Source organism: Lepisma saccharinum, chromosome 4, assembly GCF_977018435.1.
Source record: "Lepisma saccharinum chromosome 4, izLepSacc3.1, whole genome shotgun sequence".
In the NCBI taxonomy this organism is placed as follows: domain Eukaryota; kingdom Metazoa; phylum Arthropoda; class Insecta; order Zygentoma; family Lepismatidae; genus Lepisma; species Lepisma saccharinum.
The window spans coordinates 62,717,709-62,734,474 of NC_139232.1; the positions used below are offsets into that span (position 1 = coordinate 62,717,709).

General features: G+C 38.3%; 1 protein-coding gene across 14 annotated transcripts in view; it reads right to left on the minus strand.

Moving 5' to 3' along the window:
• RhoGAP19D (Rho GTPase activating protein at 19D) overlaps positions 1 to 16,766 on the minus strand; it is a 252,436-nt gene that overhangs the window by 105,635 nt on the left and 130,035 nt on the right. For all 14 annotated transcript variants that reach the window (XM_083120612.1, XM_083120610.1, XM_083120614.1 and 11 more), the window contains exon 3: positions 2,597 to 2,731. In XM_083120612.1, coding sequence (XP_082976738.1) covers positions 2,597 to 2,731 — 135 coding nt within the window. The remainder of the gene's footprint in view (positions 1 to 2,596; positions 2,732 to 16,766) is intronic.

A 16,766-nucleotide genomic window follows, 5' to 3' on the forward strand; every position in this document is an offset into this window, starting at 1 on the left:
TTAAACCCGAAGGTTCGTGGCTGCAGCAACACAGGCCTTCCATCTGTCCCTATCTTGAGCAAGATCTATATACTCTTTTCCATCCCCACAGATTTCCTTTAGGTCCATCTCAACGTTGTCCCTCCATCTTCGTCTTGCCCTTCCTATAGGTCTCTTACCATCAGGTTTCCCAACAAGAATCCTGTGAACTCCTCTTTCCTCTCCCATTCGTGCCACATGGCCTGCCCACCTAAGTCTTCTTGATTTAATTATTCTAATAATATCTGGACATGAATACAAATTATGTAGTTCTAAATTATGTAACCTTCTCCACTCACCTGTCTCATCATCCCTTTTAAGTCCAAATATTTTCCTAAGGATCTTATTTTCAAATACTCTCAATTTATGTTCCTCTTTCAATGTAAGGGACCAAGTTTCACACCCATATAATACTACAGGCAAAATTACTGTTTTGTATATTTTAACTTTTAGTTTCTTAGATATTAAACGAGAAGACAAAAGTTTATGAAGAGAGAAGTAACATGCATTTCCTGAATTAAGCCTACTTTTCATTTCCTCTTTAATATAATTTTCATTTGTTAATATTACTCCTATTTGAATTTGGAAACTGGTTCAAACGAGATGTTATCAATAATTAGATTTTGATTATTACCTAACACTTGGTTTCGGCCTGTAAGCATATATTTAGTTTTCCCTTTGTTAACTTCCAAACCTATCTCTTTAGCAGTTTTGAAAAATATTTTAGCATTATTCTTAATTGTATTTATATCATCCCCTAATAAGTCTCATCATCTGCATATGCTAACAACTGAGTCATACCATTTAATTTTAGACCTTCGTTAGTTTCTTTTACCATCCTAACAGCATATTCTAAGGCAAAATTAAAGAGCAATGGAGATAATACATCTCCTTGTTTTAATCAATCATGAATTGTAAATTTGTCAGACACATTAATACCCACACGAATTTTACTTTCTGTTTCACTGGTGCATACTTTTATCATACTAACAAGCTTCTTGGGTATTCCAAACTCGACTAATATATTATATAATTTATCTCTCTTGACCGAATCATATGCTTTTTTGAAATCAATGAACTTTTATCATTTAGATTGTTCGGCGGCCAGGGCCGACTCCTCCCGCTCCCTAGCTACGGCTCTGAACTTGACGAAACTAAGGAAAGCAGGTATTGCGAACGAAGCGAGGGAGAAAATTTTTTGAAGTGCATTTTTATTTCCATAAAATTTGAAATCGAGGGGAGATAATTGCCCCTCTGAGCCCTCTGCAGGCGCCCTTGGCCATCAATATTTGCCCCCTTGCCCTCCTTAGAATTGATTTTCATTCAAGGTTAGGGGGGTATGCCCCCCCTGTGGTTGCGCCACTGATATGCGCACACAAATATAGTAACAATATCAAGTGGCTGTGTGATTTCAATGTATCCAAAAATTCTAATTTAATTAATTAAACGGTATATTTAAAACATTTAATTTGAGGTCCTTGATTTACATTTGCCATTTCACATACTCAGACTCGAAATAGATCTACAAACACAAGTCACACAAATGTTAGTATATATTCTAACCTGCGAAAAAATGTTAATTGTACAAGAATTTCAAACTCAAATCTACCTAATCATCTTCAAGAAATCCGTCTATCAGATTGCTCTACAAAAGACAGTAACAAAGTAAACAGATCGAGAGAATTCTGTTGCTTTTTTCACACATTATTTTCCTTCCTCGATAAAAATAAAAACTCAACTGAGAAAATCTCGCCTCAGAGCATTTATCAATATGCATAAATTCAATAGGATTTGGATTAATAAAAGTTGCAATTTTTCACGTCTACGGAGAAAAATTCAAGCAGAATTCCTGATGAGTAGCCACCCCGTGATGGTATGAAGCTCATAAGAAAGGAAATGTAATTTATGTAAACTGTAACACACACAAATTTCTCATGAAATAAATTTCAATAATTTTTATGGGCAAAAAGAGTAAACATTTTGTGTAGAAATATACAAACTACTAATCATGTTAAACCGTAAATAGTGTCATTATCAATAAACTATCAACATGGCAGCTGATATTTTGCAAACTATTATGAAAAAAATTACCAAAATTCAGCTACAAAGACTAAAAATATTAAATTCAGTTGCAATAATAGAGTACATCCAGAATGTTTTATTTTCATTAGAAGAAAAGTTACTGAAATTATTAGTTTCACTAACAAAACTCAACGAACACTTCCATAGTAGGTTCATATATACAGTATCAGAAGCAGAAAAATGTATGTTTACATAATTTTTTACTTACTTTAATCAAAACTGTTAAAATATTTTACAGGGCCACTTACTAGAAAAAGCCTTTATATAAAAAACATCTATACATATATATGGTGCCAAAAACCAGACTGCGTGTTTTATTAAAAAAATGGATGTAAATAAAAAAATCTGATTTAAATTAAAAATAATCAAAAAATATATTTTTAAATAAGAATCATGATTTTTATCCACCCTGCACACAATGAAACATTCACTCCATAATAATATATTTTTTATGGTAATGGTTATTACTAAATACCAGTAAAAGAAGCAAGCTTACCGAGTAAGTTTCTGGTGGGTAGACGATGAAATGTCGCAATGTAAATCCAAATCCATTTTCACATCTCCTCAGGAACAAATTTCGAGGACCACGTGGCCAAGGCGGGAGTGCTAATTGCTGTTCCCTTGGATTCCCCTACAAGAAAGAAAAGTGAAAATTAAGCATTTTAAACAAAATTCACAAAATATATAATATCACGAGTAGAACCTGCATAGATACCTCTTGCAAAATATATGGAGAATTTTTAGTTTTGCACTAACCACTACTTGTAATTAAGGGAGTACTTCAGTGGCGACTCGTGGAATTTTTGGGGTGTAGGAAGTTATAGTAAACAGACCGAGGAAAGTTTTCGAAAATGCGTTCAATTACACAGTGACATGTATCGCCTATACCTGATTAGCCATTGGATTTGTAATGTTAGCTGCAGGTCCTCCCTGCCTGTTATGTGTGGATTAAGAACATCTTTCCCAATACCAACCTCCTGATAAAAAAGGCGCTGTTTCAACTCATAAATTACGCTAAATGTGATAAAATTATGCTAGCGTATATTATTGTTATACAATTATTATTATTAATAATTTATTATTATCATTTTCTGGTGACTGTAGTAGTTTTAAGTTCAATTTTATTTTGTTATTCTGGAGTTGTGAACTGCGTTATTGATTATTTATTGTAGTTAAGCAACGTTAGAAATTTCGACCATTCAAAAAAAAAAAAAAAAAGGGGGTTTAGCATAGTGCTTGAAAAAAGTTGAAGAAAAGTTCATAACTGGTAACGGCGTCCGTTTGGTTTATTTGTGACCTACAACTTTCTACCGATTTCCTTTTATGAAATGTTCCTCCCTTGTTAAATCAAGAAGGATAAAGAAAAGATGAAAACAAGAGGATGGATCAGGGCCTGTAAAAGCTTTTCCCTTGGTCGGCATACTTCCTTTTGTTTGAAACAAGTCCGCTAGAGAAGTACAAACAAGATCTGGAGATTTTCTTAAAAATAAATGTTTCCTCAAAATATCTTCATTAAAATTCAATTTTGAGATGATGCTGGATTTTGCATTATGCCAAACACAGAGTGCTAGGTGCCAACGAAGTTCAAATCTTGCTATGTTTAGAACAATTATGCTACAGTTGGCATCACTGTTGAGGAACCCACGGGACCTTCCTCGCGGACCGTATAACTGGGCAACCCCCCGCGTCAAGTGCTACGAAATGTTCGGGGCTCTTCCGTGGTCCAGAACTGTGTGTCACATTTGCTTCCGATATGGGCGCGATCAGGAATTGAACTGACGTGTGCCTAAACCTTAATACCAAACACGAAAAATGCAAACGATCATCTGATCTGTTTGATTGGCATTGGAATAAAAATTTAAAATTGTTAATAATAGCCTCGTCAAGCACATCGAGTTTAGACTTTTGAATGCGTTTACACATACAACTTTCAGCAATACGCGTGGGCATACGACCGCGTGATGAGGACAACACGTAGGTAATTACTTAAATTATTCTATCTTGGGATCCGGGCTACCATAATTGATGCGGGGAGCAAAAACTCGCGCTGGTACTTCCGTGAATTTATTATCCGGCGTGATGGCTCTAATCACACGTTCCGCGGCGCCCCTTCAGTCAGGCAGGGCGTTAAGATCTCCGAGGCGCCGATAAGATGGATGTTCGCTCGGGAGCATTACATCCCGTCAAGGAAAATCCATTGTGACGCTGCCTTCTTGGTTGCACCAACTGTCCCAACACCATGATCGCTCTTCCTCGCACGAATTTTCAATTTCTCTACCTTGCGCGCAATGTTATTGACCCACCGTAACTATCAGCAACGCACAACGATCCCTACCATATTTGTCTACTTTCCAGCACGCTAGGTGCATTCGACTCGCATGAAAGAGGCTTTTTTTCTGTCCTTCGTACCGTTCCTCATTAATCCCCCTCCTCTCCCCTTTCTTTCCACATTGGAGACAGTTGTGTTGTAACAAGAGGTCAAAGTACCATTATCATACGTCAGATGCATCGTGGTCGTGAACCTGTTTGTCTTTCTTGCAACGGTGAGCAAGCTTGCTTACCAAGCTGACAACAATCTACGCTAGCAACGAAACAGTCCATTCAGTGCCTTTAATGTTTGCTACATAAGCAAACGAACGGGTAAAAAGTCACCAGTTCATTGGCGCAACTCTGTTCCCTTACCATATTACCCTACATCTCATCCAACGAGAGGATTTATTTTAAAAACTCCTGTGGAGTATTCACTTTCTCTATTTTGTCTCTTCCTATTTCGGACGCCAGCAAACAGCGGCGAAGGGACTTGATACCCGACAATCACGGACCGTTGCACCACGGAGAGAATGTTTTGTTTCTAAATCAGGGGCGCCCAAACTCATTTACATGGAAAGCCAGTTACTACCTGAGTAATTAATTGGGTGCATGCCACATTACATCATGATGCCTTAAAAAAAAAGCAATTAAAGAAAAGTTCTTTGTAAATATATAAATCAGTTATTGACGATTTATTATTCTTATATCTTTTCTATCTACGTTCAACCTACATGTCAGCCATTATGCCTGCAATATTAGCCTGTACGAAGAAAGACGAAAACCTTGTGTTGGTTTCCAACTTTGGAAGCACCATGTAGTTTGTTGGCCGTCCTTTTTGTAACGTAAACTATTAACGAAAATGAAGGAAGACGAAATAATAAGTAATTTTAGCAGAATTGTAAGAGGTCGAAAAACTAAGAAACAGTTACGATTCATCAGGAGCGCAATTCACCAATGATACGGTTGACTGAAAGTATTCTCCATCTATACGTATTGTTACAACGGGACTGAGCAGAGAAGAGGAATGTCTCGCCCGATTCTTCTTAACGCCACATTAAGGTGAATGCCACGTTTATTATTACACATATTTTGGGCCATAGCCTCGAGCATGAAGACAATGGGGGCTGGTAATGTCAACTCCGACTGATCGTGGGCCGGGAAACAACATGCATGACGTAACACTATGAAAGATCGTGTGCAGTGATTCGTGGCTTTCAGCTCACACATGACAAAAGATGTCACACTGGCCTACTCCCCGCTAAATGGAATACACCTGAACCGATAGTATCTGAAATTCCAATTCAATAAAAGGCCATAGACCTCTGTGTCGGGGCAGGTGTTGTACACGTCATGTCGCTTTCGCCAATCTTGTTGTGCATCAATAGTATCCCTCGTTGGGGGGAAAAAAATGTATATCGGATGCAGGATTCGGGATTAGGATATCGGATCCAGGTTTCCGGATTCAGATATAGAATCCGAAGATCGGGATTCAGATATCGGATGATATGGGATTCAAAATTAGATTATCGAATCCAGAATTCAAGATTTGTATATCGGATCCAGGATTTAAGATTCGGATACCAGATCAAGGATTACTTAGGAGTAATATTAACAAATGAATATTATATTAAAGAGGAAATAAAAAGTAGGCTTAATTCAGGAAATTCATGTTACTTCTCTCTTCATAAACTTTTGTCTTCTCGTTTAATATCTAAAAAACTAAAAGTTAAAATATACAAAACAGTAATTTTGCCTGTAGTATTATATGGATGTGAAACTTGGTCCCTTACATTGAAAGAGGAACATAAATTGAGAGTATTTGAAAATAAGATCCTTAGGAAAATATTTGGACCTAAAATGGATGAGGAGACAGGTGAGTGGAGAAGGTTACATAATTTAGAACTACATAATTTGTATTTATGTCCAGATATTATTAGAATAATTAAATCAAGAAGACTTAGGTGGGCAGGCCATGTGGCACGAATGGGAGAGGAAAGAGGAGTTTACAGGATTCTCGTTGGGAAACCTGATGGTAAGAGACCTGTAGGAAGGCCAAGACGAAGATGGAGGGACAACGTTGAGATGGACCTAAGGGAAATCGGTAGGGATGGAAAAGAGTACTATATAGATCTTGCTCAAGATAGGGACAGATGGAAGGCCTGTGTTGCTGCAGCCATGAACCTTCGGGTTTAAGAAGGTTTAAGAAGGCTAGAGAGTTAGTTAGTTAGTTAGATCAAGGATTCAAGATTCGGATATCGGATCCAGGATTCGAATATCGGATTCAGAATTCTGGAATGAGATATCAGATCCACGATTCGGGATTTGGCTATCGGATCCAGAATTCAGATATCAGATGATCTTGGATTCAAGATTAATATATAAGATTCGAACGCCCGGCCTTCAGTGAAAATGCGGAACCCTGTATTTATATTTTACTTTGTCGCATCACTTGCCTCTCATTCCGATCACATCACACTAAAATTCTCATCCTTGAACGGCGTTTCTGAGGCGCTTACGTAATACGCGAGTGACAGGATGCTGTCGTAATGATTGCTCATCCCTTACGTAATATGGGCACAGCGAACTGAGGCATGGGAAATATTAGCGGAGGCACGCAAATATAATCCTCAACATTTCGCAAACCACGTGATACAATGAGACTTCTTGAAAACCAGCCCTGCAATCATTTTTCAGTCGGTACAGGGATGCGATTTCAGAGAACAAGAAGGGCAGTTCAAGGTGAAAAGATGCACTATCGGAGAAACATAAGCTGAAACTACGTTTCTCCGGAACAAAAATCCTCCTTTTCCTGGAGGAGGAGCGAAAAAAAGGCATCTTCTTTGAGAAGAAATCTGGCAACACCTTGACAGACTGCTAGCACAGTGTATGCAGACAACGAAAGAAGACTGCTAGTGTTTGCATACCAAGCTCTTCGAGGATATATGCAGATGCTCAACAGAACAAACGAATAATGAGTATAAAAACACACTGAAGACGTGGCTACAGTGTGCAAATGCGATATAGATTTATGGATCATAATTAGTAACATGAGACACATAGGGGCTAATTTTCGAAGGTTTCCACGTTGATCGAATCCTACGTACACGTTATTTGCGTAATTTAAAAATTGAGAAATTTCAAAATCTAAGTGGCTGTTAAGAGTCAGTTGGGACACCGATGTCCGTTAGTTACGCCTATGGAAAAACACGCGGAGGCATAGGGGTTAACTAGAAATTTATATTCGAAGGGATCCAAGTTAATCGATTCTTAATAAGAGATTATTTACGCATATGTGAAATGAGAAACTCTACACCTAAAGTTGAACATTGATATCCTTCTGGAAGAAGGGTAAGACATCTTCATATTACGTCTATGACCTGAGATATCAATGGGTCTGTTTGTTTACTGCTAAGCTTTTCCGGCGACGACGCTAGCCTACGTGCCCTTATTGAATTTCGTTGCCTTGCCTAGCTTTACACTGGAGCGCGATTCAAACATTAGGCTAATCTGGACTAGACCTACAGTTTTAAAGTGGGATCCGAATTACTATGTTCTTCCATCGGGTATCGAACCCGAAGACCCCTTGAGTGCAAGGCGACGACATCACAATGTCGAAATGTGTGATACCATGGCAAAAAAGGCCAATCATTAGCAACAACTATGAAAATAAGTACAGTCGCACGGAATAATTATGTATTACTCTTTATCACCCCAACACCCGAAAAAATAACTTCAATTGTGAAAATTGCAAGTGACATAAATATAAAACAAATGGAACGGTTTTTTTTCGTTTGTTTATTTTTTAATTCTAAAATCTTCTCTGTCGTTGACTATCTTTTTTCTAACAATCCAAGTTTTAAAGCACTGCTTATTCATCTATCGTCTTCCCACATAATTTGAGCTTAGAATCTAATCAAACATGTAACTTAATATAATATAACAGCACGTCGTCGAATTCCCCATGTACAGTATTTGCCTGTCTGAAGCCAAATTAAACAACTAGGTGCTGCCACCTGCATTGAGCTTCGCCTGACAAGCCCCAATGTTAACGCTACATAAACCTGATGTGCCGTCAAGATATATGGCCTATACAAATGAAAGAGGACTTGTTTATATCTGCAAAGATAATCATGCATATCAATATAATAAAATGATACTTGACAACCTACCGTCCACTCAATTTCAAGTTCACGGTTCTTGTAATTTCGAAGATGCGACCGGAATTTTAAAGGCAATTTATGCCATAATATGCTCTTAATATTTCGGCTCATCAAGCACTTTGGCCACGTGTCGACCATCAATGAAAAAAATCCCTTCGTAAACCTTGAACTTCCGAAGGGCTGTTGCACCATTTTTATTTTTTTAATAAAAATAAGAAAATAGAATAAGTGAAACCAGGACCAAAATTATGCCAAGACAAGACTCCCCTGGTAAGTATCTTCTTGTACAGCAGCAAACGGAAGAAGCAATTATGTCACTACGAGGTAACTTCAGCATTCGGCAGAATGTTTTTATGGAACGTAACACACGCGTGCTACCCAACGTATCCGAGTTACTCTTATATACATAACGAGTCGAGCAAGCTATTGAATATTTATGTAGCCTGCGCTGTAATTAAAGGCTGGAAGTCTTGAGCAAGGTCAACCTGCAATGAATCTCCCCGGACGCCAGCCAATTGGCCATAAGGAAGAAGCAAACACACTTCTGTTCTTCAAATGCCACCGCCGCAATTACAGAACAGTTAGTTAGTATGTACTCATGCTCTCTTTGATTCACGTTGGCCTCCCCGATAGCGTAGTGGTAACGATGTCGCCTTCTAATCGAGATGTTCCGGGTTTACTTACCGGTGGAGGCAAATTGCACAATGGTTTGGATCGCACTTTAACCTTCAGCCTACCATAAGCTCGGATTTTCCTTAATTACCACTGACCGACAGGCCGGTGCGTCATTTCATTATGATGTCACTGTACGCCATTAACTCGTTGGACTTGTGTAATAAAAATAACTGTACTTCTTTTCGATACTCAAAACAGAAAATAATACGGGTCTATGACGTCATCTGTTAGGAAATTTTTTTCTCACGTAAATTAAGGACAACTGCTGCTATTAATGTTATCATCATTACCACAAGACGACAATTTTTTCACAACTTTTTGTGTTTATTGTCGCAAGGTTGGAGGGGCACTGTGTATCCGCTATAGTACAAAAGCTTTTTAGAGAACGCTAAAGCGTAACAAAAGAAATATCATACAGTTCCGTTTCTAACAGCAGTATCATCTTTCGGTCCATTTATATTTCAAATTTTCTTCTATTGTGTGCGTGTGTGATTACAATAGATTAACATTTATTTCTTGCTCACTTGCATTTTCATGTTTTTCAATTTTCATAATTACTAAATTTTAATAGACTGGCTTTTTTTCTCTACATGACTTAAAATTGTAGAGTGGAAGAAAATGCCTAACAGTGGAGTTGACAACATTTTTTGACGTGTTTTAAGAGCAGTTCAACGAGTTATTGTAATGATAATTGCGAAGGCTAAATTAAGGCAATGCTCTCGTACAGCATTAGCAGCTGTGCTTCTGGACACATGTTCCTGACAGATGGAATGTTATTCGAGACGCTCAATGGGATGTCATGACCCCAAACAGCTTCACAATGTCATTCCTCTTCAAAATGATAGTGTAGTATGAACTTGATGCACTGAGGACAATTTACTTGAATGATGATGTGAAACAAATTACATGTACCCCCCCTCCTAATTAACACATTGCCTTTTTTCCCACCTTTTCAAAACATACTTTTTCGACCTCCTTGGTGTATTGTTCACCGCAAGTCATGGATTCGAATCCTGGTTTTGCCTGCATTCTAGGCTCCCCTCATATGTATCATATGATCATCTTCATAATCGTGTTAAACTCAAAGAGGTACAGATACACAACGTAAATATTAAAAAGTCAGGAAAACAAGATAAGACGCTTCATGTTGTTATTCGAGCACTGTCCAAGTGTCTACACTATTCCGTGACATTAAAAAAAAAACTGGGCTCTCACAGGATATCGAACTTGAGAACTGTTCGTACCAACAATAAAAGTTGTAAAACCTTTACTGAAACAAAAAAAAACGAATAACAACTTGCCATTTGAAAATAATATTTTCGTGTGATGTAATACATTCATACAAAATCAATTAAACTATAACAACATTCTGCTACGAATGACTTGAAGATACGAACATACAACTATGTCAATTTCAATAAGGATAATACAAAATAGATCTGCTTTCTTAGCAGCAAACAATAAATTACTTCACAAAATTGCATTTCGAATTTAAAACAAATACCAGTGACATGGTGTTTGGAATACAATGAAACTGAGAAAACTGATAATTCCCGATACAATAATAAAATAAAATAGCAACTTTAGCGTGATTAATGTAACCTATTATACATTTACTTGTGTGCTTTGAATACTTTTCGTAGTAAATTTCTCTGCTTCTGCCGCAATATGTATACTATATGCCAATGTGTGCATGTATTGATTGCATACTCGCTAGCTTAATAATAATAATTCACCCCTGCACGAATTGATAAAACATCTTAACGTCGTGGCTAACCCAAACTGCTTACACAGCTTCGAAGACATTCGTGTGGGTGGGAAATGTTTGTATTCATTGTGATCTAAGTAACACATGACAAAGCTGTTTTCAAATTAAGCACTTGCTCGCATAGTTAGCCATGCATGATGAAGCATCCGAGAGGGGGCGGGGAAGCTACAGAATAAGCCTTGCATTCTTTGTCTTCCGAGCTCAAGTGTTTTATGACCCTGTGCGATGACCTTGCCGTCTGCTTAAAAAGAGTAAAGACGGACTGGCCAGAAGTTTTTAGTGGCATTTCTGAAGACTCCCGCAGCTTCCTTTACTGCAACGATACTATACACTTTAAAAAATATATAATAAAAATGCAATGCTATGATTTATGCTTTTCGCGCCAATCACCGAATGGGAACGATCAATGGAAACTTTTACAAGGTTGTACTTGTTACCAAAACGAACAAGGTGACTGCTGTAACATATACGCTAGGCAATACAGTAGCATAACCAAGAACAATTTCATGAAAGGCGCGGGGAGGCCGGGGGGGGGGTGGAAGGGGTTTGTCCATATAATATTCTTTTTAAAAATATTATATGGACAAAAAAAGTTTGGTTATGTTTTGAATTAGCCAAAATGTTTGGTTGAGTTTCTGAATTAACGAAAACGTTTGACTGAGCTCTTGAATACCCAAAACTTTTCATAGGTCCTCTGAAATACACAAAAACCTTTCATAGCTAGTCTGAAATATACAAAAACGTTTCGCAGGTCGTCTGAAATACACAAAAACGTTTGATTGAGCTTTTAAATTAACCCTAAAACGTTTGATTGAGCTTTTGAACTACCCAAAACATTTGTTCGAGCTTTTAAATCACTGAAAGCGTTTGACTGAGTTTTTTACTTACTCAAAACGTGACTGAGATTTTTACTTACTCAAAACGTTTGACTGAGATTTTTACTTACTCAAAACGTTTGACTGAGATTTTTACTTACTCAAAACGTTTGACTGAGATTTTTACTTACTCAAAACGTTTGACTGAGATTTTTACTTACTCAAAACGTTTGACAGGTGTCCTGCATTACCCAAAAACTTTTGGTTAAGCTCTTGAATTACCAAAAACGTTTAATTTAATCTGATTTATTTTACTTCGCTTCTTGTGCCACTTTTGGCTAATTTGAGAAGATGGGGATGAGTGATGATATGATGAAATTGATGAATAGACATTACAAACGTCCATGCTCAAGCCAGGATTCGAACCCGGGACCCCTGGCGTCGAAGCGCGATGTACTAACCATTTCGCCACGGGGCCGGCTCAAAAAAAAAACCGTATAACTAAGCTTTTGACTTAACCAAAACATGTTCGGTTGAGCTGCTGAATTACCGCAGAAAGTTTGGTTCGAATTATCCACAAACGCTTGGTTGAGCACTGAATTAACCAAAAAAAAAAAAAAATGTTGAGGTTGCTTAGTAATCATGGATTTGAAATTTTGACTAAATTATTTAGTATTCTTTTCTTGTAAAGTGTTTGGTTTAAGTCCACTAAGTACTGCCTAATCATTTAATTCGTTGTTCGGTTATTGTGACTTAGCCAGACACCCTAGCACTAGGTTCACAGCAGCGATGAAAATACGGCAATGATGAGAGAATGGTGGATTCGAGTGGCAAAATTGGCAACAACCAACACTAGAATATTTTAAAACGACCAATACAACCCGTCTACTGAAACTGGTTTCAAGTTGTGCACGACATCTTGATATCAGATGTTTTATTGGATGCCACGAAGATGCTACGAAAACCCACGTCTCTCTGCGGTAATTCGAGTCAACCCCTACGGCTAATCGTGAGCAAGGCAAGTTATTCTGCCTTTACAAGCCCTCCAGTTAGGAGGATGGTGAATAAATGTTAATACTTTCAAAACCGCCGAAACTGAATCCAAGGGTAGATAATATGAATGCGGGGTTTAGAATGAAGAAGATGATCTCCTTCCTTTCGTCCCCCTGTACAAAGCCTATCATTTCACAAAGTTTCATGGGAATTCATCAATGCTTTGCTCTAAGTGTCGTTGCAATCTCCATTGTTCTCAGCTAATGAAATAACAACACGATTCTAAGAGCTATACTGGTGGTAGTGTGTACTATTGGCAGGTTCACCCGAAAGGGGTTGGTCCAGATCACGATGTGACACTTGGTCCTCGACGCTGGGAGAACGAGGTGACGCACATTACAAAACCAAGACATGGAGACATCCGAATGAATCTTTTAGACAGTCTAAGACAAGGATAAGCTTGGAGTGAGATGATGGAGGAGGAAAACCAAGGACTAGACCTGTCTGGAAGTCTACTGTGGAAGAGACCAAAGCTCTACACGGGCAGTAGAGCCACAGAGTAAGGTAAGGGTAATGTAGGATCACATTATCTTGATTTCGCTTCAGTTATTTAAAAAGAAACGGGCATGCTTTCTTTCGTCTCCACCTAACCACTTTAGTTTGTTTCTTTGCCTTTGACGTCACCTGCAAAAATTCCATGAAGAAGTTCGAGTGCAACCTTCGGACTAAAAACTGCCCTCTCATGTGTGTAGCACGTGCATTCCTTCCTTCATCCAAACTGGCTACCATCTTCCAACTTGTCAGAGTTTCTCTGCTGTCCACATCGTGACTAACGTAAGTCATAAAAAGCCCTATTAAAGTCCAACTGATTGTTGAAAAATAGAAGAGGATGACTTAAAATTCCAAAATTATTCACGAAGCACTCCATCACTGGAAAGAAGCATACGTATATACTGACAGAAGACAAATGCTGCCTAAAAAAGGGGGAAAGTCGCCTCAACGGTCGGGCTCGTTGAGTAAGCGACTCACTCACTACATAAGGTTCCAGGTTCGCATCGTGGCCTGGGCATGGATGTTCCTTGTGAGTGAGTATCATTTCACCAACTTCACCTAATCATTATTCATCCATATCGTCGAGATTAGGTTAAAGAGACAGAAAGGCGACATAAAATTAGAATAATATAAATGTGGAAGACTGGGGCAATAAATTGTTTAGGTTTTGGCAATTTCTATATTTTAGGTTAATCACAAGGGTGGAAATGAACGATAAAGTAATGAAATAGATGATAAGAAAAACACCATGGCATATCTGACTCTCAAATCTGGATTTGTAGTGCATCACGCAAAACATTTCATCACAGAGGCCGCAAAGGAATATAGGAATAGTTTTCGAGAATGTCATACAATCAGGTCTTGTAAAGTTGTGTGGCACTATATCTTTGGTCGTTCGTAATCTTTATCTTCTGCTATCTATGAAAAATATATACAAGATCATTAAAAAAGCCAAAAAAAATGCATTAAAATTATTTTTAGGGCAGAGACGATACCGATACTCTAACCAATTCCCACCGATAGCGATACCGATATTTGAATTAAAAGTTATTTAAAATATTCAATAACAATAGTGCGTAAGTATTTCACTCTAAATACATGCATCAATTGACCAAGACATTTGCTTTAAAATATACAAAAATTACATTAGAACAAAAAATCAGATGTTATGTCATCAAAAAATTATTTTTTTACACACAAAACTGGTGCAAATTAAGAGAAACTTATAATTTTCATAACTGCATAATAATTAGACTCAGCAAGAGTATCGAGAGGCATTTTTGCGGACCCTGTAAAAGACTAAAATGCAAGTATCGGTCGGTATCGGTAAACAAATACTTTCCGATACCGATTCATCGGCATTGGCCTCAGCTCTAATTCTTTTCCAACAATATAGAGTTTTTATTTTCTCCTAAGTTCTTTGTTGCTCGAAAATTCGCTCCTAGTACAGTCAAGAAATGGTGAAATTCAAAGATGGCACCTGCTTTGAATATATTCAGACAATGTGTTGTGCTAAATCAACTGGTAATGTGCAGCTGTACAATCACTACTAGTTAGTGCTTTAGTGTTCCAAGAATGATGCGAGCTAATTTACTGCTCTCACGGGTGCAATAGAATGATACCTACTACCATTACACTATTATTTAGCAGATCGGGGCGAAGTACACATCGGTGCCCAAGTGTATATAATATGCTCGCATCTGCTGGCACTGTAGATGTCACCGTTTGTTGTGAAAAATGCTTGCAGTTGCACGGTTACTACACTCGATAGCGATTGACTGATTAAACCAGCTTCTTAACTTTTTAGGTCCACTTCATCCCGATCGGTAATCGGAGAGGAATCTACATTTTAAGGTGGGTTACGAGCCACTGTGATATGTGACTCCACTGGGAATCGAACCCACGACTACTTCATTACAAAGCTGGCTTTATTTACTTATTTAAAGATCTCTCCTGATGTTCCAATGTAATGACAAGCCTTGTTCATCTCTTCGCCAGTGCCGGATCTACAAGCCGCAAAACCCCGCAGTGCGGGAGGGGGGGGGGGGCGGAGACAAATAAGCCTTTAGGGGGCCCTCAGCCATTGGCATAGTATAGGAATCGGGTATGTAAAATATAAACGTAGATACTCAGTGGTAATATATATATACAGGTAAAGGTGAAGTTAAAGTTTCCAGTGCATATAGCACCGTTCCATGAAGGCACATTTAGGGTATGTGGGGGTAGGACCCCACATATTTTCGATATCGGACATCTTGGAGGTGATGTGATCAGCACTACGCTCCGGCCGCCTTTTTGAGGCTTGTTGAGCCCTGGAACCGATTTATGCAAGAACAAAGCAGGAAAAATTCCAACCTTAGATCACCTACCCCGGGTCTTCCACGTGGAAGTCAGACTAGAATCAAATAAGGCTAGAATTTCACGAGAAATGCAGAGGTGAAGGTTTCTTCAACCTATCCTTAATCAGGAAAAGTTATGACTGCATGGTTGTAACAAATGTATCATTTTCCAGGTGTGAGAAAACAGTGTCATATATATATCACATCACCACGGGCGCCGAAACCTGGGGTGGGGGTGGGCAGGGCCCCTCCAGTTCTCGTTTGCCCACCCCCATATAGGGGGCTCGATGTATATCTTTCAACATATTACACAACTATTGCACACAGAAACGTCGCACACAACAGGTGGGAAATTATGCATGATTCTGCTCTGAAATGGGCAGAATCAATAATGTGGGACTGTAACTCAGTTTGAGTGTCTTTCTTGCGATTGTTTGTTTATTATTTCAGTATTTCCTTTTTCAATCCGACAATGAATTAAGGAAAGCGCATGGTATATTCTGAATGAATATGTGCGAGAATAGAGGAAAAAACATGGGAATACTGTAATCTTCATGCTCTTCAATGAGCTAGTCCACTGCAAAATAGTCTAATCTGTTTCTATCATGACCAATTGTACCCAGCCTAACTCCTTTACTTTTTATAGGAGGTGTTAAGAGACTTTTGAATCAGCCTGTAGGCCCTTGTATATGACTGTTAACATGAGATCAAGAATTACACACACACACACACACATTATATATATATATACACACACACATACATACATAGATGTGTGTATGTGAAGGTAGGTAGGTAGAAGGGGGCCTTTGCTAATATTTTGCGAGGGGGGTCAAGATTTGTAGATCTGGCACTGCTCTGCGCATAGCTGAATTGACTTGCTTGATCTGATATGAAACTTAAAATATTATTTGTGGGGGAAAACACCCACAGCATGCATTATTTTTAGCGCATGGAAAAATGTCAGTTCAAGAAAAGGAAACTTTTTTTGTGATAAAAGGGCAATTCTAAGTCGAGGCACGGACTGAAAACGAACGAAGAGTTAGTTTTGGCG